At 50.0% G+C, this 21,072-nt stretch overlaps 1 protein-coding gene across 4 annotated transcripts in view; it reads left to right on the top strand.

Annotated features, from left to right (window-relative positions):
* The window catches only part of COL22A1 (collagen type XXII alpha 1 chain), a 258,118-nt gene that overhangs the window by 188,219 nt on the left and 48,827 nt on the right, over positions 1-21,072 (top strand). For all 4 annotated transcript variants that reach the window (XM_058699180.1, XM_058699178.1, XM_058699179.1 and 1 more), the window contains exons 41-46: positions 813-848; positions 2,259-2,312; positions 3,431-3,475; positions 7,648-7,695; positions 13,034-13,147; positions 13,516-13,569. In XM_058699180.1, the coding sequence (XP_058555163.1) occupies positions 813-848; positions 2,259-2,312; positions 3,431-3,475; positions 7,648-7,695; positions 13,034-13,147; positions 13,516-13,569 (351 nt within the window). The remainder of the gene's footprint in view (positions 1-812; positions 849-2,258; positions 2,313-3,430; positions 3,476-7,647; positions 7,696-13,033; positions 13,148-13,515; positions 13,570-21,072) is intronic.

Genomic DNA, 21,072 nt, shown 5'->3' with positions numbered 1-21,072 from the left:
TTCAGTGGGGAGGACAGGCAGCCGAGAAGTGAGGCTGGTCTCCAACGTTGCGTCCTGGATGGGGTGCATGGAGGGGCTAGGGGACATCTCTAATGAGCATCCCATGAGAAGCCGGGGAAGGCTTTCCAAGGTGGTGACATCTCAACTGAGAACCGAAGTGTGACAAGAATGTGTCCAGGTAGAAGAGCAGGGCACACTCTTCCATGCAGAAGCATAGCATAGGGAAGATTCAGGGCAAGGGAGGGTTCCGCTCACGGGAGGACCTGAAACCACACAGTAATGCCTTAATCAGTGGCCACATCTTAGATGCAATATCCAGAAGCCAAATCCTAAGCTGGATGCACTCATTGCAGGGCGGACCGGGGTGGGGAACATCCCCTGTTAGGAGGTGGGGGCCACCACAGCAGCATCAGCCAAAACAGGCCATGCTGGGGAGTCTGGCCCTGCGTGTGCCCCCAGCGTGTCCCAAGCAAGACGAAAGCACAGCACGAGGATCCTGGGATGCTGGCTCCCACCCTGCACCAGAGGTCCAAACTAGAGATAAGCTCAGTGTCAGGAACCAAGTGGGTGCCAGGATAAGGTGGTACCTGTTCAAGGGCAAATGGAGAAAGTTCCAGGACGATCTCCATGTGTGGCATTTCCGGGTGTTGTGAGCAGGTGTGACTGTGGCTTAACACCAGGGGGCAGCTGGTGCCCTTCGAGCACTCCTTCGAGGACAATGAAGACCTGGCTTGGAAATCATAGCTACGGTATGTTTATGGTATTTCCTTCTGACTTTACTTACTTGTTTTGTTTGTTTGTTTGTTTCTTAGGGACCCTCTGGACCACCAGGAGACAAAGGGCCCCCGGTACAGTATAAGTGAAATGAAGGGCTGGGCTTCATGGAGAAATTCGTTTCTAATTAAAGCAATTTTATATTGGGGCTGCTAAATGGAAGTGGTTTCTGCAAATCCCTAACATTAAACAGTTCCAATCTCTAGAAAATAACCGCCAGTCTCTGGAGTGGTAGATTAGGAAGGGGATGGGTGGTCATCGAATCTGGTGTGTGCGTGCTAGAGTTGGGCAGAATGAGACTGGCTTTGCTTTTTTGGCGTCTCTCCATCACAGAAGGACAGCATGGCTTGACGAATTTTATCTAATTACCAGCAGAACTGCTTTTGAGTCCTGACTTCACCACCCCCAGCCACATTATCCTGATCAAGTTGGCGGGGGGGGGGGGTCTCTCTTAATCCGTAAAGTGGGCATGAAAGACCCATGGGCCTTTGCTGAGCTCCGATGGACTAAATGTGGTGAAGCCACAGGAAAGCTCTCCATAAACATTTGTTCTAAGGAGTGGCCGCCATGGATGATAAGCATATGCATGCATTTACCAGGAAAATGTGAATTTCTACAAACTGCCCCCAGAGCGGGAGGAGCTGCGTATTAGCACCGATGATGACATATTTTGCATGAAAATTCTGTGCACTCAGTGATTTCTGAACCGAGAAATGGCGTTTTTATACCCATTTTTTATAGATGAGAAAACAGAGGCTCAGAGCAGTTAATTGATAGCCATCAGATTTCAGAACAAGTTAATGTAGCATAGCAATAGGGTTGGTGATATGGCAGATGGGGATCCTACAGAGGGGTCGATGTGAAGGGGACATTTTGGGAAGTCCTCAGGCAGGGTTTGCTCCTGAGCTGGCATGTAGCACAGTTCCAGCACCTGCCAGGACAGAGAGCTGATTCTATTTAAGGAAGATTTCCACAGGAAGGGAGATCCACAGTGAAAAATATGTGTGAGAATTCCTGATACTGTCCAGAAATTTTCAACAGAATGGGAATGATTTTCTAATAGAAAGTAATAAATGTCCTCTACGTAGTGGACACTGTGCACAGCCGGCCAGCAGCCACCAGATGCAGAGGGGTGAGCCCCAGTGCGCTCACCGCGGGAGCTGACCCTGTGACCCTTCTGCTCAAGGAAGGGGCCTTCCTCCTGGGGCCTGAGCAGGAGGGCTCACAGTGAAGGTGTTCCAGAGCATTCTGTGTGTGTGTGTGTGTGTGTGTGTGTGTGTGTGTGTGTGCGTGTGTGTGACACTCCCACTTCCACAGCAATGGGGAAATGAGTAATCACTGAGCAGGGAATCTTGGCACACGCATTATATCAGATTCCTCATAGTAACAGGCCATTTGTACAATGGGAACCAACTATTGCCAAGGAATGGGGACCTAATTTTGCTTAAGCTGTTGGCGAATGACTTACCTTCTTTTTTCCTCAGGGATCCCGAGGCTTACCCGGATTCCCCGGCCCCCAGGGACCAGCTGGCCAGGACGTAAGTAATGAGAAATGGTACCCACTCAGCTGGGGTTCTTATGGACCCCCCTGGAAGCCCACCTCCACCTCCGTCTCCCAGCCTCCCCTTGACCAGGGAACCCCCGGAGGAATAGTGCTTCTCCACTAATCCCTGCCCCTTCCCCAGGAACATTTTTAGATTTTTGATCTATGACTTAGGTTGATCGTGACCTATGATTTTGTATCGTCTAGTTTTACTCCTTATGCTTTTGTGTTATGCTTTCAGAACCTCATTAGCTCCCAGTGTCCCATACATTGCCTCCTTTTTTTTTTTTTTGGTCAATTTCCTTACCTGGTCCTATCTGCTCAAGTCAGGTGCCATGGACTTGTTCTCCACGGACTTATTCCTGACCCATCCCTACAAGGGCTTTCTCCCTTATCTGATGCTAAAGATGCATCACTTCTGACATCGTGACAACGGTAGTCATCTCTTAGTATCATTGTCTGGCTTCTGCTCAGATAGATCTGAGCTCCAAGAAGATAGGGACCATGTGTGTTCTACATGGGTGTTGCTCACTGCATCCTCTGACCGGATGGTAGGCTGGCAACAATGAGTTCCTATGAAGCAAAGATGTCTGGCGCCATTAAGCGGTAGCATTTACTCTTAGACGTGCATCTTTCCATCTATACTTTCAGTTCACTATGGGCAGGGACGATCAGTCACCCTCCCCTTCCCTTCCTTGGTTCCACTGCAGAGGAGGAAGTTACACTCTAGAACCTGTCCACATATTCTCATTTGCCTGCCCCAATCTCAACGTGCTATTAGAACCAGTCCTGCTCTCCAAGCTGGCCCTTTCACCTGTGTTTGGAGAAAGATGGTGGGATGTGTGCATGAGCCATTTGCAGCTTTGCATTTTGGATAGGAGTCATAGGGTGGGCATATTCTAAATATTTGCCACAGTTGAATACTTTCTGGGAAGCATTGAGTGCTTGGCTGAGGTTTCAAACCATGCCTTTTTATTGGTGCCAGTCTTCACGGTTGGGTGAATTTTTTCAACCCTGTTACACTTGGCGGATGCAGAGGTGGGGGGCCATGAGCAGAGTGGCTCTGGATGATGAGCTTAGCACAGTTAATGTTTCATTTCTTTCTTCTCTTAGGGTGTACCAGGAAATCCAGGAGAAAGAGGGCCTCCTGGCAAACCAGTATGTCATCTCACTGTTCTGGATGAATATTGACTCTCAAGTCAGGGCTCCAGTGAGAATAAAACACAACTCAGATGGTGTGAGAGGCTGAAGGAGGGACTTCTCACAGAGCCACGGGCGGGGGGCTGATCTGAGATGCTGGGGAGCCCAGAGATAAGCCACGGTGGGAGGCCGACATGGCCATGACCCTGACCCCAGTTTTCAGCACCAAGCGGGAGCACAAGGGTGGGGAAGGGCTGCCAAATTGGAGCTGTCGTTGTGGGTTCAAGACCACTGCCAGAGAGCTGGGCCCAGCATGGGAGCAGGGTCTCCCCAACTCCAGTTTCCTGAAGGTGGCTCTCCTTGTCCACCTTAGCCAAGGCCAGCAGGTACTTAGCCCCATGACACATTCCCCACGGGGCAGCCTCAGGTTGTTGAGTAGGACAAAGGGTAGAGAGTGGATCTGGGGGCGGGCAAATGGACCCCACTGTACCTTGCAAATTCCTAACTGGCCCATTTCCTGCCCCTGTCCAGTATGTGAGCGCCATCTGGTTCCCCTTTTATATGATGAGAATGGTGGTAGCCATGGGGTTGCTGGGAAATGGCTGGTCCACGTGCTGGCTCCTTGGTGGTCTAGCCCATGGCTCCCACTTGCCGGGAAATGACTGGTCCTGCACGTCGGCTCCTTGGCGGTCTAGCCCAAGGCTCCTGTGGGCTCCCTCACGTGCATCATGTATATCCCCCATGTTGCTGTTGGCAGAGAAGCCCAAAGGCTTGGCCAAGTGACCCAGCCACTGGATGGGGTAGAGGGGGCCCTGCAAGAAAGGAGTGGTGAAGATGAGCGATCCAGGCAGGCGGGCAGTGGTGCAGACATGGGAGAAACTGGTCCACTGATCCACTGAAAGACGTTACCCAGGAGGGAAGAGAGGGTAGCATCAGGGCTGGGCATTCTGAGGTCACAAGGGGGAGATCATAAGTCTGGTTCTGAAACCAAGAAGCTCACCTGCCAGAAGCTTCAGTTCAAGCTGGACCTGAGAGCGTGAGTGTCCTGTAAGCCTGACCTTGAGGACTCAGACAAGCACCCAGGGCTCAGAGGCCACTGTGGGTGCCAGCAACCTTCACACCCTCTCCTGGGGTGCTGGGCACAGAGGAGACCTGGATGGGGATCCTGGTCTATTCAGAAGGGTTCGGGAGGCCGTACCCGTGTGACACGTGACAGGTCATGTGAGAGATTAGGGACCGCTCACTCACCCTCCTCCTCTGCCCAAGCCAGCTCTGCAGCAGTGAAGCCAGCCCCGCAGAAGCCACGTCATTAGCCTGGTGCAAGGCCCCGATGACGCGAGGGGAGAGTAAGGTTCAGGCCAGAGACTAAACGGGGGTTCAAATGACCTCTGCCAAATCTAGCCCTTGACACCTCTCTGCAAAGAGAATTAAGCCAGCACACAGACTGCTGGCAATGTGCAGAAGCATGACTGTCTTATAGCTGGTCACCTGCAGAGGGAGAGGGAGAGAGGGAGGGAGGAAGGGGGAGGAAGGGGAGAATAGAAGAGGGAGAAGAAATAGGTCTGTTTCTCATCACCATTAAATTTACTGAATGCACTGCCCACAAATGGTCCCAGATACATCCCAGTAGCTGTTGGGGTCTCTGCTCTTGGTGGTCAGAGGGGGTCCCCAAGCTCCCTCAGGCTCAGTGATTCACCGGGAGGACTCCTGGAACTCAGGAAGGCAGCTCCACTCACGGTGACGATGACGGTTCCTTATGGAGGGAGGACACAGGTGGCAGCCAGCACGGGAGGATGTAGAGGCACGGAGCACAGGGCTCCCAGTGTGTCTCCCCTGGAGGGCTTGTGGGGACAGCACTTCACTCCCCAGCAGTTTCCTGGGGTCGCACGGATGTCGGAGGGCAGCAGGTGCTCGGGGAAAGCATGGCACGTCGCCCAGAAGGGAAGCTCACCCAGGCCCTACCAGGTGAGGCGTGTGAGGGTGTCGAGGTTACCCGTCAGGAACTGGCAAGGTCAGAGTGAGTGGGTTTGGACGCCCCTGGCTGGCTGAGTTCAGCCTTTACTGCACGGTCCCAGAGCACTTCTCTGGCGCTGCACCCACAGGACTCCTGTGCTGGGCATCCCCGTCCAGGGTTGGGCCCCTCTCTGCGCCTCTAGCGGGGACTCTTGGGCAGCAGATGGGTTGAGGGTGAAGCCTGTGAGGATCGAGGGAGGCAGGACAGGGCAGGGGAAAGGCAGTCTTGGCCTGACCCCATGGGGACCTGGATCTGTGAACGGCACCACGGCACTGCCCCACCTTGACACGAGGTCAGTGTGTCACCCCTGTATGGGTCAGTCCTGCATTTCCAGCCTGCCTCCCCGGCAGCTGGTGGAGCGATACACGAGGAGGCGAGGAGGGTTCAGACTGGCCTCAGCGCTTCCCACCGTCTGTTTGCCTACCTGTCCGTCACTCCTGGAATGACCCATGTGTGAGTGACTCCTCAGAGGCCAGCCTGGCAGACAGCTAAGCACCTTGTGCCCACCCTCGGAAGGCACTGCACCCCACAGACCCGTTCCTGTCTGTTCTTATGTGACCTACCCCGAGAGGTTTATGGAAGAGGGTACAAGGCATTAATTAAACTCTTCCCCGAGGCCACGCTGCACCTAGACTGAACATCTGCTCCCTGTTCTGTCTCTGTGAGTGCTGCCTGGCTGTGTGGTCTGGTGTGGCCCGACTCTGATTACACAGGGGGCTCTCATGGCCGCATGGAAACATCGCAGCTCATGCGACACCAGCGGCATGCACATGTCCCGATTTGAACAGTATTAACTTCCCAGGGAAAAATGTAAGGCTTCAGGATAAAACCTCTTTCTGCTTTTAAATTAAAGTTTTAATAAACAATATTGCAGAGGTAGGCCTTCCTGCAGAGGGTCTCGCTCAGAACGAGGGAGGTCTCGGCTTCTGTTGTAGCAGCCGCACTCAAAGTGAGCTCTGCCCGTGGGGCTGGCACTGCCTGGGCACCTCCAAATCGGAGTCTGCCAGCCTTTGTCCTGGGTCTCCACCTTGGGTCACAGTCCAGAGGGTCTGTGATAGAGCACCTGTACCCAGGAGCCCGGGAAACCACACCCATCCACAGTCACTACCAAGGTTATCCTGGGCAAACGTACGTGGTGCCACCGACACATGGCTTTGGTTAGCCGCAGGGTGCGGCAGGAGCCCTGGAGGGTCAGGGAAAGGGGTTTGGTAGCCTGGAAAATGGTATTGGTGTCAGCGTCCCCAGGATGCTAGAGGTAATTCATAATTCATAAACTCGAACACAGGCTTAATCAAAAGAATTCAGCAGTGTATGTTCACTTGTGGCCACAGGCCTCCCATATTATAGAGGAAAATCTCATACCTTCCCCTGGAGACTGGATTCTCTGGCACTCTTTCTCCGTTGCAGAAGTTCGAAGTTTGCAAAATAACCATGTCCCTCTACTCCAGTTCTACCTAAGAATTCTCTCTTCCTTCAGTGTCTGCCTTTTAAGCATTGCTTTCCCTCCAGCTGTGTGTTCCTTATACCCCTGTATGAACCCAGCCTCCACCCCACCTTGGCCATAATCCTAACACAGCACACTCCAACTCAGTGGGTTTGACTGCAAATTTGGGGACCTGCAGACTTCTACGTACATACCTTCAGAGGCTCTGTAATTACCCCTGACTAATGAGATCCCCTTCCCAGAATTAACACTCCTTCAACCCATAATGAAGGGCGAGGATTAGAATGCGATTTCACTGGGGAGAGCTGGAAAAGTGGCTTTAAATTCATAGTAGGTTGTCAATGACTGATGGCAACGGCTCTTACCCATCTGGGGAATCCAGGATAGTGCCTCCCTTTGCCTTCCACAGCACCCATATGACCTATGAGGTTTTGAGGGGGGCGGGGAGGAGAGGCCACCAGGAGAACGGGCCAGCAGAAGGGGACTGGGGACCAGAAAGGCTGATGTCAGTCAGACTTGGTTAGGACTGACAGCCTGTATGGTGACCTCAGAAGTGACTTCTTCCCGTGCCACCTCGGCTTGGGACATATGCAGGGCTTTTTGCATGGTGTGTAGGGCACAGGTGAGTTCTGCGTGATGGGGCACACTTTGAAGCCCTTACACTGAGCTAGAATGGGATACACTGTGTGCACGTGTCTGTGTGTCCGTATTGACTTCTTTTTACTTTGGCAGGGGCCTTCTTCTCTACTGTCTCCAGGGGACATAAATCTCTTGGTCAAGGTAAAAGCATGAAGCAAATGTGCATGCGTTTTGAAAATGGTGATGGGGAGTTGGAGATCTCAATAAGTTGTGGAGGTTTTTGTTTGAACAACCGTGTGTTAGTGTCAGTGAGGCCAGCAGCTGTTGAGAACTCCCTGTGTGCCCGGCGATGTGCTCAATCCTCTTTCTCGTCTGGCAGCCACCAGCCATGGGTGTCAATTTAACTTTAAGTTAACTAAAATTAAATGCAATTAAAAATTCGGGTCCTTGGTCCCACTAGCCACGTTCCAACCACATGATGGCCAGATGTGGCTAGAGCCTGTCTTATTGGAATGACACAGATACACAGCGTTTCTGTCCTCACAGAAAGTTCTCCTGTGCAGGGCTGTGCTAAATGCTGGGTGTGTATCTCTCTCCTACAATTGCTCTAGGAGGTTGGTACCGTTTGCATTGTAGGTTGGCATGTAAGGAGCCTGAGACCCTGAAGGTCAGTGTCTTTCTAGGAATGCAAAATCCAGTCCTCGCTGATTTCAGAGACTGACCTCTAACCCCACACAGGGCTGTCTCTTGTGTTCTGAACAGGGGGCCGTAGGCAGAGTCAGGCAGCTTGGGTGTGCGTCCTGCCAGTGCAAGGGCCAGGGTATGGGTGCAGGGAGGTGAAGGCCGCTGCTGGGCCCCTTGGCCAGGAGGAGACCAGATCTGGGTTCAGACTTAGATGGTTTTCAGAACCTGTCCATCTTGTCCATGAATGCCGAGAGCCTTGAGAAGCTGGACATCCCTCTGCTGAGATTGAGCCAAGACCACTAGGTGTCCAGGTGCCTGACCAAGGGCCTCGGGCCTTAAATGGTGGAGGCCAGGACAGGCTGTGAGCAAGACGGATGCTTAAGGCCTGTGCTTCAGAAAGAACAGTCTCACTGCAGTGAGTGGGGAGGACACTTTTCCTGGCTCTGTGTCAAGCCTTTGTCTTAATTTAGGGTGAAGCTTGGCATTTGTGTGATCAGCCTCTTCCTCACTTCCTGCATTCCAAACACTTGGGTGATGTCAAAACAAACAAACAAACAAACAAAACAGAGTTCATGTCTGAGAGCAAGGGAGGAAAACAAAAGGGAAAAGAAGACCTTTCCAGAAGCCTGAGATTTGTAATCTCTGTACACATTGAGATGCCTTGATAGAAAGTTATACATTTTTTTTTTAAAGTAGTAGTAGAAAGTCTTTCCTGATTTTAATTGACAAGAGAAAGCTTTTTTCACAGTCAAGGACATGACAAGAAATCATTACCTATTGATTCAATTCCTTGTTTATCACAGGGTTTTATGAGCCTAAATCATTTCTCATAATTCCATTGCTCTAGAAGGAGCTGGCTTTGCATCAGCCCTGTCCCTCCCCTGCAAGGATTTCTACCTCAAGACGTCCCAGCCTTTCTGCCAATGATAACAGTAATGTGGAGCCTCATGCTTTATGGCTACAGCATTGAAAATGACATTTAGTCAGCTTGGTGTTCCTTACCTGCTACAGGGTGCAGCTGTGTTCATCAGAGCAGCTGGGGACCCCGGAGGGAAGTGGGCACCCACACTCAGGGTGGTGCCTGAGGCTCCCTGGAGCCATGGAGCTGCACTTTGCCTGGAAACCCTGTAGACAACAGCCTGGGGCCAAGTGGGTTTGCCCAGGTCAGCAGAGTGTACTGTTATCGTTCCCTACTTTATAGCAGGTTAAAGACTGCTGGTCTGGGCCAGGTGGCTGGTGGAAAGTCCCTCCCTTGCTGAGAAGGCACCTTTTATTGCAGAATATTTATCTCTGCCCCCAGGAATTTATACCATCACATACTTCATTCTCATAGTTGGAAAACTGCCTGGGTAGAGAGTTCATCTCCTAAGAGTCCTGGTGAAATGAACTTCCACAATTGGATGTGTGCCCAGCAAGGTCATCCTCAGGATATCTCCATCAATCAGATGGCTCCCTTGGAGAAATATTATTTCATCTGATCTTCACAAACAACCCAGTGGGTGGGCGCTCTTACGTCTGCATTTTACAAAGGAGGAGGTTGAGCCCAGCTGGGGAAGGCACTTACTTGTTCAAGGTCACAGAGCTGGATGATGGCAGTGCTGAGACCCAAACCTAGTGTGTCCAGCTGCTGGCCCCCATGTTTAACGTCCCTGTCATCTGACTTCATCTTGCATGGGCCAGAGCTTGTGACAGCTACCTGATAAAGTACAGGTAGGTGGGGAGTTTCCTGCCTGTCACCTGGAGCTTGGACGGGTAGGCTGCACAGTAGCCCTTTGGCAGGGTTATTGCAGCAAAGATTCAGGTATCTGGCAAGAGGTTGTGTAAGATGACCTGGAGGTTCTCTCTACTCCTGGAAAGCAACAACTGCTTTCTTCACAAAGCAAAGTCTGTGGCATTCCTCCCTTTGGTAGGCATTTGCTGGTGCATTTACCTGCTGTACTGTACCCTGCTGACTACCAACCCAGTGAGCTGGGTTTGATGAAAACATCCCAGACAAAAGAAAGGGGGTAGAGACCGAGGGAATCAGCATTTATAGACCCCACACAAAGAACCCTGCAACACAGCTGGGGCTCTGCCTGCATTATTTCATTTAGATATTGTAACAATCCCCTTAGGAAGGAGAATGACCCTACGATAAGGGAATGGACTCAAAGGCCTTGAGTGAGTTGCCTGAACAGCTCGGTTAAGTAGAGAAGTTGGCAGCCAGTATTGATGACCAAGGGCATCTTATTGGTAGATGAGGCAAGACAACAGATTCAGGGAAGGAAAGACTAACAGAAATCGCAGGGGTGCATTAGCAGCTAGATTCGTTGTGCTGTCACCATGTGCCAGGCATGGCGTCAGGCATTTTTCATGCATTATCTTGTTTATTTCTCACCGGACTTTGAGGTCCTCTGTTCGCAGATTAGGAGGCTGAGACTCAGAGGGGTGAAGCCAGGATCCCAGATGGGCAGAGGCTTCGTGTGGTCTCTTGCAAACAGAACCCTATTTAGTCTCAAGGCATTTGGGGTAGCCCAGGGCCGGGAAGAACCAGGGGTCCCAGGGGCCAGAGTGAGCGTAGATGCGACTGCAGGTTGGGGGGCTGCTCTCACTGTGTTCCCTGGATTCCTGGACTGGGTCAGTGTGGTAAGTCCAGCCCCCACACTGTTAGGTCTGGGGACCTGCTACAACTCATCTTCAATGAGCCATCCTACACAGAATCTGTGACAAAGACAGACCCAGGTTGCGAGCCCTCCAGAAATTGGAAAGAAATAGGGAGGCGGGGAGATTTTATATTAGGTAGATACAGATAACCCCTTCGTGGTGTGTATCCCACCACAAAGAATGGTTCCGGATCACCACTGTGTCCACCAGTGCCTCCAGCCACAGCTCAGTGGCCAGAATCTCTGGTGCCCCCAGGTTAGCCCCATTCCCACAGAGCGTACACCCATCGCTGCAGAGTTTCATAGAGATACCTCGTTTGAGAGAACCACAAGAGAAGGTCTAGGAATAGGGGATTTCCTCCCGAATCTGCTATTCTTCCAAACAAAACACACCAGCCAAAACCAGTATACTTTGGTTTGTGTCTTTCACCTTCACTCCGTACACCCCAACATTTGGCACTCCCCAGCCTCTAGAAAACATTCAACCAGCGGCTCAGACCACCTGCTAAAAGAAGATGGCACAGGACGTCAAAAGGTCAGAGGGTCAGTAGGGCAGTTGGGTTGGTTAGTTCATTTACTTACTGAACTCGTGATGGGCAGGAGGCTCTTTGCTCTGAATTGGGCATGTAAAGATAAAGCAACTCTACCTCTGTCTCTGAGAGCCCACACCTTCTTTTTGCGTGGTGGGGAAGGGACGGACCTGTACACGGACCACGTCAGCAGCGAGGCAAGCACTTCAATAGCAGGAGTTCCTGGGGCTGTGGGAGCAAGAGTCAGAAGCAGTCCCCCATCTGAAGCAATCAGGAAGGCTTCTTGGTGCAGGAGATTTCTAAATACTCTTCAAAGGTTGCATATGAGGGGCGCCTGGGTGGCTCAGTCGGTTAAGCATCTGACTCTTGATAACTGGTTCAGGTCATGATCATGTGGTTCCTGGGATTAAGCCCTGCATCGGGCTCTACACTGAGCATGGAACCTGCTTGGGATTCTCCGTCTGTCTCTCTCTCTCTCTGCCCCTACCCCACTTATGTTCTCTCTCTCTGTCTCTCTCAAAGTAAACATTTGTTTAAAAGGTTGAATAGCAGTGAGGCAAATGAAAGGAAAGTAAGCCATTCAGAGTTGCTTTTGTGAGTCAGAAACCATCCTGAGTTAGAGACCAAGAAGAATGCTCAGTTACCCACACTGTCACCGTTAGTATGCAAACGTGCAGCTGCCACGGGCCTGTGCACACGCCTCTGGCGGAGCAATCAGAAGGCTGTGGTTGGTGCATTTGTTTTGTGCCGATGGACGCCATGTAAGCATGAACTCTTCAAGATATGTACTCACCGGGTCTCAAAGCAGAAAGGTGTGGAGCCTAACTGGATGCTTTGCAAGTAGTTTTGCACTGAGAGAGTCACCGAGTGCAGGCATGAATTGAGGCTACTACCTAAATGCACTGGGAGTGATCTCACATTATTCTAAGTGCCTCCTCTGTATTATCTCATCCAATCTTTGTCACAAGAGGGGAGGGAGGATTGCAGAGAAACTAGCAGGACTCTGGGATAGGACACAGGCTACAGTGTGGTCAAGCCAGTGAGTTTTATTTGCTGCACGCTGCACTCCAAACTGCAAGGTCTTGGGATGACACAGACAAATTAGAAATCATGTTCCCTGGGCTCAGAGGACTTCAGAATCATGCCAGGGACATCACTCACCTGCCTCAAAGAAGTAGAGCAAAGGTCAGTTCCTGGGACCATTTATGAAATGCTTGCTTTGGACAAAGAACAATGCCAGGTGTGTGTGGTCACATTGGGTGTGTGCCCATTGCTTCCTTTGTTCAGCTGCTTTGTGTACAAACCACTTAGGCAGACGCACAAGACAGAGAACTTGGCCTCCAGCTTGGTTCTGTCGCCAGCTTCAGAGACGGGACATGTTATTTTGTAAGAATACTAAATGTTTGCATCAAATCTGTAATGTTATTAAATGCTCACTGGGAGTGGTGCACTGTTGACATCATTGTTGTGGGCTCTACTTCGAGCAGTCTGGCTGGCTAGAAGTAGAGAGAAGGGAGGGAATAATCCAGATGTATCAGTACTAAAATCTAATTTAAGATTAAGAGAAAAATGCAAAGTTAGACACAAATGCTCTGGGTAACGACTCGATCCACCCGTTTGCTTTTATATCACTTGCACGTGTCTCCTTTTGCTCTACCAGTAACTATTACTTACTGTCCCCAGGATGTGTGCAATGACTGCCCTCCAGGCCCCCCAGGCCTTCCTGGTCTGCCAGGTTTTAAAGGGGACAAAGGTCTCCAGGGAAAGCCAGGGAGAGAAGGCACAGAAGGGAAAAAGGTAAGGAGAAAGGGGGAAACTTTGTCCTTGTCCCCGCGATGAAATGTATCATCTTTGGACATCACAGCCCTGCCTCTCTGGTACAGATGTGGGGGGAGCCTACTCAAGGGTGTGAATATGGGAGGCAGGGGGTCATCTTGGGGACTGGCCACCCCATTAGACATGGGCTATGCCCATGAATGCATGGTCACACTCAGTACTGCCACCTGCCCACACCCTTTGTTCAGACATGCTGGATGGAGGCAGGAGATGGAAACTTCAGCGGGAAATCAGTGAATAGGTGTGTCAGGGCAGCAGCTTGCTGGTGACTCTGGGTATAAGCTCCAGACACGGATTCTTACTGTTTTTTTTTCCTATTCCTGCTACAGGGAGATGCTGGGCCCAGGGGCCTCCCAGGGCCTCCAGGAATCGCTGGACCACAGGTCAGTGAGCCCTCATTGACACTGAGTGCATCCTTTCTGCTCATGTCACTGGTTAATCCAAGTTTGAGGAAGAGTAATGTCCAGTGTGAAGGAATAATGGTTTTAAAACAATGACACCCACATTCAGGGTCTAACCATGGCTCCGACTCTCTCAGTGGCCTTGGGAAGGGGCACTTGAACTTCCTGAGTCTCAGGTTACTCCTCTACAAATGCCTCAGTGGTTGAATAATGAAGTGAGCTAGGGGGTTGGAGTGGGGAGTCCTCACTGGTTAAGACTGGAGCTTTGGGGTCAGAGGGCTCTGAATTTGAATACCAGCCCTGGATCGAGTCAGAGCTGTGTGGTCTCAGGCAAAATCTTTGACCCTCTGGACCTTAATTTCACCACCCAATAATAGAAAGAATAAAAGCAGCATCAGGGGGCACCTGGGTGGCGTGGTTGGTTAAGCGTCGAACTCTTGATCTCAGCTCAGGTCTTGATCTCAGGGTCGTGGGTTCGAGCCCCATGTTGGGCTCTGTGCTGGGTGTGAAGCCTATTTAAAACAAAAACAAAAGCAACTTCAGAGATTTGTTAGAATTGGACAATGTAATGCACAAAAAGAACTAGTCACTCAGTAAATAACCTCATTAGGCAAGTGCTGTGCCAGTGTGGGTGAGTGTTACTACCATTCACAGGAATGATGAGGCACCCATCTAAAATGGGCAGGGAAGCTCTGTGCTTTCATAGAGCCAGGGAGACCAGCCCAGGAAGAAGGAGCTGTGATCTTGACCATAGAACAGGAGGGGAGGCTCTGGCAGCCGAAAACAGGTGTCTGGGCTGTGTATTTGAGCTCCTTGTGGTGATGGTACATAGCTCTAAGCGCGAGAGACTGTGTGAGTGCAGACGTGGGGCCAGGAGGGGAAGAGAGCTGACCCTCCACCCTCAGTCGCCTTCCCCCACCGTCAGTGCCCCTGGGGGCTGTCCCTGATCACTACCTTGGAGACCCTGTGCTGTTGCAAGCTATGTACGCTACCCTACCCCGACATTCAGGAGCAAATGTGTCACTGTGTCTCTTCCTGTGGCCTGGCTGGGACATGGCGTGGCTTGTCTGACATGAAATTCAGCAGAAAATTGTCAGTAGGAGAGAGCGAGCTCAGGAGCCAGACCTCTGGAGTTGGCATTCCCACTCAGCAATGACCTTGGGCTAGCTTCTTACTTTTGCCCTTCCCTTTCCTGCTGGCAAACTGAGAGGTATAAAAGCAGTCACCTTCCAGGCCTGTCGCCCTGAGAACTGCTGAGGGTGCCTCCACCAGACCTGGCACTATGCAGGCCCAGCACCAACCTGCTTCTCCTGCTTTTTTAGCCCGTGGGGTCACAGCAGCGACAGGGCCGGGACTGGGGTGAGGACCTGGACATAAGATGTAAGGGAAGCCCCAAACCTCAGTAACCAAGATAAATAGGACTTTAGTGCAATATTTTAAAAAGTTTAGAATTAGTACAGTTGATTCACAAGGAACAAAATGTCACTATTTTATTTTTAAAGTTTTTTTAAAGTTTATTTAGAGAGAGAGAGAGAGAGAATGAGTGGGGGAGAGGCAGAGAGAGAGGGAAAGAGAGAATCCCAAGCAGGCTCCTTGCTGTCAGCACAGAGCCTGATGCGGGGCTTGATCTCATGAACTGTGCGATCATGACCTGAGCTGAAATAAAGAGTCAGACTTTTAACTGACGGAGCCACCTGGGCACCCCAAAATTTTCAATAAAGATGGGACCTAACCCTACACTTGAACCATTCACCTTCCTTAAACCCCTAATCCCAGCCCTGTGGGAGCCCCATTTATTTACATTTGTATAGTTTGTTCATCTCGGATTATTTGGCACTGATTTTGACTTTGAAGAACACAGCATTGGCCTATTATTAATTTTGGATACTGAGCTTTCCAGAACTCCTTACATGTTACACCCAGGCCAAGTGCTCACTTGCCTTACTCCAGGGTCAACCCTGAAAATGGGGTTGGACTTCTTATTATTATATTAGAAGGCAAGGAAGCCAACACTGTGGGGTAAGAGCAGGGCGCTCACTGGAACAGTTGGGCATCAGGATGACAAACATCCAGATTTCCCAGGCCTGCCTGGCAGGCTAAGACATAGAGTGTTTGTGATCCATAGACTTTGTGAAGTCTTACAGGGTTTTGACATACCCAGGGCTCTTGCTTTAGGAACTACAACTATCAGGTTTCAGTGTAGATGGAATAAGAGATTTTTTCCTGGGCAGTGTTAGTTAAGAGACACCCGTAAAGTGTAGCATCACCTGTGCTATTTACCCTGAATTACTCCCCCTTTCTGGGGTCATCAGCTGGGGCTAAGCTCCTCTCCTGGAGGATTCTGCAGGCTACTTTCAGCTGATCCTTAAGTAACCTTTGCTGTCAACTCACAGGCTGCTGGGTTTAGCCTCTGCTGAGGAAGGGCTTTTTATGCAGAGAAACAAAAGCAAATCAATTAAACAGATAAGGAGTTCCCTCCACTAAGTAGGGATTGTTTTCTTTATCGGCCCAATCCCACTTGAAGTGCTGGTGTCTTGGGACAATGGCTCTGCCTTTGTTCCTTGCTAATTCACTTCCAGAGAGGGTTTGTTCCTTTACATATTCAGAGAAAGCCAAAGAATGCTTCCACCCGGAAAAAGAACAGAAATTATGCTGCAGCTGAAAGACAGGGTTCTAGCTGTCTCCACTTGGGAGTCCATCATGACCTTGAGAAGTTGGCAGGTGTTAGGGTCCACCCTACATAATGAGCTCCCAGGCAGTTACAGTGGGCAGCATACGCAGTATGCTCAGGTTACCTGCTTTACAATATCATATCTTGCAATGGTCAGCATCATGCTAGGAGGTACACGTATTGTCCCATTTTACAGATGAGGAAGCAGAGGCTTAGCAAGATTTAAATGCCAGTACTACCAAACTACTAAGTGATACTGCAGAGGGGAATCTCTGCTGGCAGGACTCCAGGACCTCCTACCCCCTGTTAGTATCCCCTAGGGGTTTAACCCTAGTAATAGTAGGACCAACTCCAGCACCAAGGACAGCTCCTGGTGGGGCGGAGGCTTCCCCTTACCACCACCTACTGTTGGGGAAGTGAGTCACAGAGGAGTTAAATAGCTCATCTGAGGACTCACAGGCTTGCCTTGATTCTTGGCTTCAAACCCAAGCCACTCCATGCTCGTTATTCATCCCACTCCACTCCACTCTCCAGAAAACAGACGGGAGGACTGTTTCATTTTCTCTCGCTTATCAAACAAGATCTCAGCTTGACCTGCAGACATGAAGATGAATTTGTACACTGAAAACGCTACCAGTGGCTGAGCACTTACAAATATTTTCTCGTTCTTTCGTAGCCAGACGTCCCTGTGTTCACTGGTCATGTGCATCACCAAGGGCATTTGTTTGTTTGCATTTGCAATCCTGCATCTGGGAAATCAGCTTCCCTAAGATTTATCTTGCAGATTTGCAGCGGCTCTGACTGCTGGCTGGGCCTGGGGAGGTCACTGTCATGATCAATTATAGCTTCATTCTAGAGCTTTCATACTGCACAAAACATTGACTTTCAGGGATGGGGTCTGGGGATAGTGGCAATTTATTTGACTTTTCTGAATCGAGGGTCCCTCGTCTCTAAAAGAAGAACCATATGGCCTATTTCACAAAGAGGATGTTGAGGATTAAACAGGGAGGCATTTACAGGGCATCAGGCGTGCTACCAGCTGGGTACAAGGAAGTGCTGGGTACATCTAACTGTAAGTGGTCCTCCTAGTGGTTTCTCTGTTTGAATGAATAACAACTGTAGCAAAGGGTCAGTAGAAGAGTAAATGGCTTGAAGGAAAATAATGCCATTGGGCAAAGTGTTACTTAGGAAGGCCACCTGGAAGAGGTGATTTTAGTTGCATTGGAAAGTGAGGCAGGGATGTGCCAGGCATCCTGGGGGACAGGTTTTCTAGGCAGTGAGGTAGCCCATGAAAATCCAGGGACAGGCCTTATCCTGCTAGTAGCAGAGACTTCGTTAATTTGAGAAAGTTTAGGCCCTGCCCTCAACAGTCTGTGAACCCCTTGAGAGAACTGCTTTTTTGGTGGCTTCACAGAAACCCACATCCTTAGAGCAGCCCCTGGTAGGAACATACCCTCTAAGTAGTTGTTACATCGTGTGCTTAGCACACGGTGACGTGGAAGAAATGTAATTAAAACCGAAACAGAATCTCCTCCCAGTCCAGAAAACCTCTCCACGAAGGTGGAAGAGAAGGAAAACAGTCCTGTTACTGAGTAAACATGGCTGCAGAGGGTGAAGCACGTCAGGCAGAAATCTCCCTCTGTCCTGCAGCCAGGCAGCTGTACCTGCTGCGTGCAAGTCCTCAAGACCAACAATAACCGGGCCTCAAGTAAGAGGACTTCATAGCACCAGGTGTCACGTACGTTCATCCTAAATTTTCCTGGCAATTCGGTGATCGTCTGTGTTAGTCAGCTTTAAAGAAAGGAAAAACGGGCTGTCCGTCTTAATAACAGGAAGTGTTCTGCAACTTGGAGCAAGGTGCCTGGCTTTTCATTTGGGCTCCCTTCCCCACAGAGGCTTCGAGACAGAGACCGAGGTGGGGGAGTGCTCTCTTTCTGGATGATTGATTACATTTCAAAGGGCCGGTTGCCAGGTCCTTGAGAGAGACATTTCTGAATCCTAGATCTGGCAGGACTTATTTAGCTGTTAAAAGGATTTACATACATTTCAAAGAGAAAGAACCCCACAGTGACAAGTTTTCTGAAGTAAATGCTGTAAGAAAAAGGTTTGGGGAGAGAATCTCTTCCCTTCTGTTCATGGGGAGATTTAAGCCCTTACAATGACTCTGAATAAAGATCATCTAAGAGAACTGAGCTAGTAATGAACTAGCAATCTTCCTAGAATATAAAGTCCAGGTGGGCAGGGACTGTGTTGTTGTTTTATTGGTTGCTGTATCTCCAGTGCTTAGAAAGGTTCCTGGAGCATGGTGAGTCAGACTTCTAGACTATAGATGCTATGTTCTTGACATTAGAAAACCCGTGGGACAAGGTGTCATGCCCAGGAAAATAGCCAGAAAAGTAACTTGGGCAGGGAGAGACAGTTTGAATACAGACAGATCTGCATTAGAGTCCCAAACTTGCCTTTCATTAGCTGTGTGACCTCAGGTGAATGACTTAACCTCTCTGGTCTTCAGACTTTTTTTTAATCTATACACTCTGGTAATAACCCCCACCTCCTAGAGTAGTCTTACTGACCACGTTACATAACACAGGGGTGTCTGGGTGGCTCAGCTTGGGTGGCTCAGGTTGAGCATCCTACTCTTGGTTTTGGCTCTCACGGTTCATGAGTTCAAGCCCTGCACCGGGCTCTGCCCTGACAGCGCGGAGCCTGCTTGGGATTTTCTCTCTCTCCCTCTCCCTCAGCCCCTCCCCACCTCATGCTGTCTCTGTCTTAAAATAAATTAAGAAACTTAAAAAAGTAAATACATAAATTAGATAACACAGACACGTTGAATATTTTTTGCATCAGCTCAGGATGTAAACAAACCAACCAACCAAAAATACACAAAATGGGATCTCATGTGGGAAGGGCCCGGCAGCATGCGGGGTGGGGGTGGGGGTTGGTGTAAGGGGAGGGGGGTGCGGGTAGAGGCTCGGTAAATGTCAGTCCTCTCTTCTGGAAGGAAGTGAGTCAGGGGTGGGGGTGGCTGTGTATGCTTTGATCCTTAGCTGCAGCGGAGAAGGAGACAAGGACAACTGTGGAGATCCTTGAGCTGCTGACATTTTCACTGTTGGGACTTGAAGCCCAGACTGAGGACTGGGATTTGAAAAGGAACCATTTACTTTTAAGGCAGTTGTCCTGAATGTCAGAGAAGCCGTGTGCTATTCCGTCACTTTTCATTGAGGTTATAATACAGACAGTGTGCTGGCTTTATACACTTAAAAGCAGTAGAAATAATGACGTGTAAAAATGACGGAACAAATGCTCTTCCCCTTTGAACCTCTTTTCTTCTCTCCTGCACACTGGCCTTTGACGTTCTACAGGCATTCATTCACCTAAGGCTCCCAACGCACCTCGGGCAGGCGGCCAGGGAGCATTACGAGGTAGTTACAGCCGTCGGTGAACTGCTGATGTGGGACACAGTGTGTCCACACGGCTGGACCCATGGTGAACTGGGGGACTCTGGACTTGGAAGGGCTCCCCTAGATTGATCTGCCCCCCCCCCCATCCTTTATTTACTGGATGTGCAAACCCAGAGCAAAGAGGGGATATGATCTGCACAAACAAGATGTGACAGGCCTGGAACCAGATCCAAGACTGACTTACTGTGAAAGACTTATTTTACTGCATAATGCCTTCTTTTAACGGAACTGACATGTTTTTGTTTCACGACGTTTTACCGAAATACATTTGTTACCACATTAAATGCAAAGCCAAAATATGTGACAGTTAAGAGAGATTAGAACTTTTGAGTGTTACTTCCAAGGTTAGTCTATGAAAAATATTTTTGGTGGGTTGCATATTGTGAGTGTCTTGACCACAGTGACGATGACAGTGGCGGTGATGATGGTGATGGTGACAGTGACAATAATGATGGTGAGGATAATGATAATGGTGATGGTGACAGTGACCATGGTGATGATGGTGATGGTGATACTGGTGATGCTGATGCTGATGATGACGGGAAAGATGACAGCTAACAATGAATTTATCACTAGCTCACGCACTGTGTAGATTTTAGGTCACTTAATGCTCACAGCAACCCCATGACAAAGGGGTTGTGTTAATATTATTTTAGGAATAAGGAGACAGACAATTGAAGCAGGTTGCCTAATGATAGACTTACTAATGACAAAGCCAGAGTTCAAGTATAAAATAATCCAAAATACTAATTATACTAATATTTATTGAGCTCTTGCTGTGTTCTGAGCTCTCTGCTGTACTTCCCAGGCGTCTGATTTTATTATCCCAACATTTCACGGGGTAGGCAATCACTATTTTCTCTATTTTATAGAGAAAAAAGACATTCTACAGTTTGGGGTTGAAGTGACCCACTCGAGGTTGCACAGGTAGCAAGGGGAGGAGCAAGGAGGGAACATATGGGCACAGCCATCTCCCCCAGACTGTGGACACTGCTGCCCTGTCCACCTTCTCAGCTCCCCCTCCTCCCCACCCTACACCTGCTCTGCAGGGCCCCCAGACCCTGCTGATTCTGCCTCTCCCCTCCCACATCCTCACACCCCAGTTTCCTCCTGACCTCCCCTCCTCTCTTCATGCTGGCCCTTCCAACCCACCCCACACTGCGGTCAGGGAGCCCTCTGGAAACCGAGGACAGTCACGGCTCCTTCTAATGGTTTCCGGTGCCTGCAGCTCCATCCAGGTTCAAGGGGTAAACGTACAGGGCTCTCGGTAACCCCCACCTGCACCCCACAACCCCATTAAGGCATTCCACCATCGGTTCCTCAACCAGACTCCCTTAACTTCTCTCTGTGGAC

Source organism: Neofelis nebulosa, chromosome 14, assembly GCF_028018385.1.
Source record: "Neofelis nebulosa isolate mNeoNeb1 chromosome 14, mNeoNeb1.pri, whole genome shotgun sequence".
NCBI classification, from domain to species: Eukaryota; Metazoa; Chordata; class Mammalia; order Carnivora; family Felidae; genus Neofelis; species Neofelis nebulosa.
Note: the sequence above shows the minus strand (reverse complement) of the source record. Positions and strands in the feature narration are given on the sequence as shown.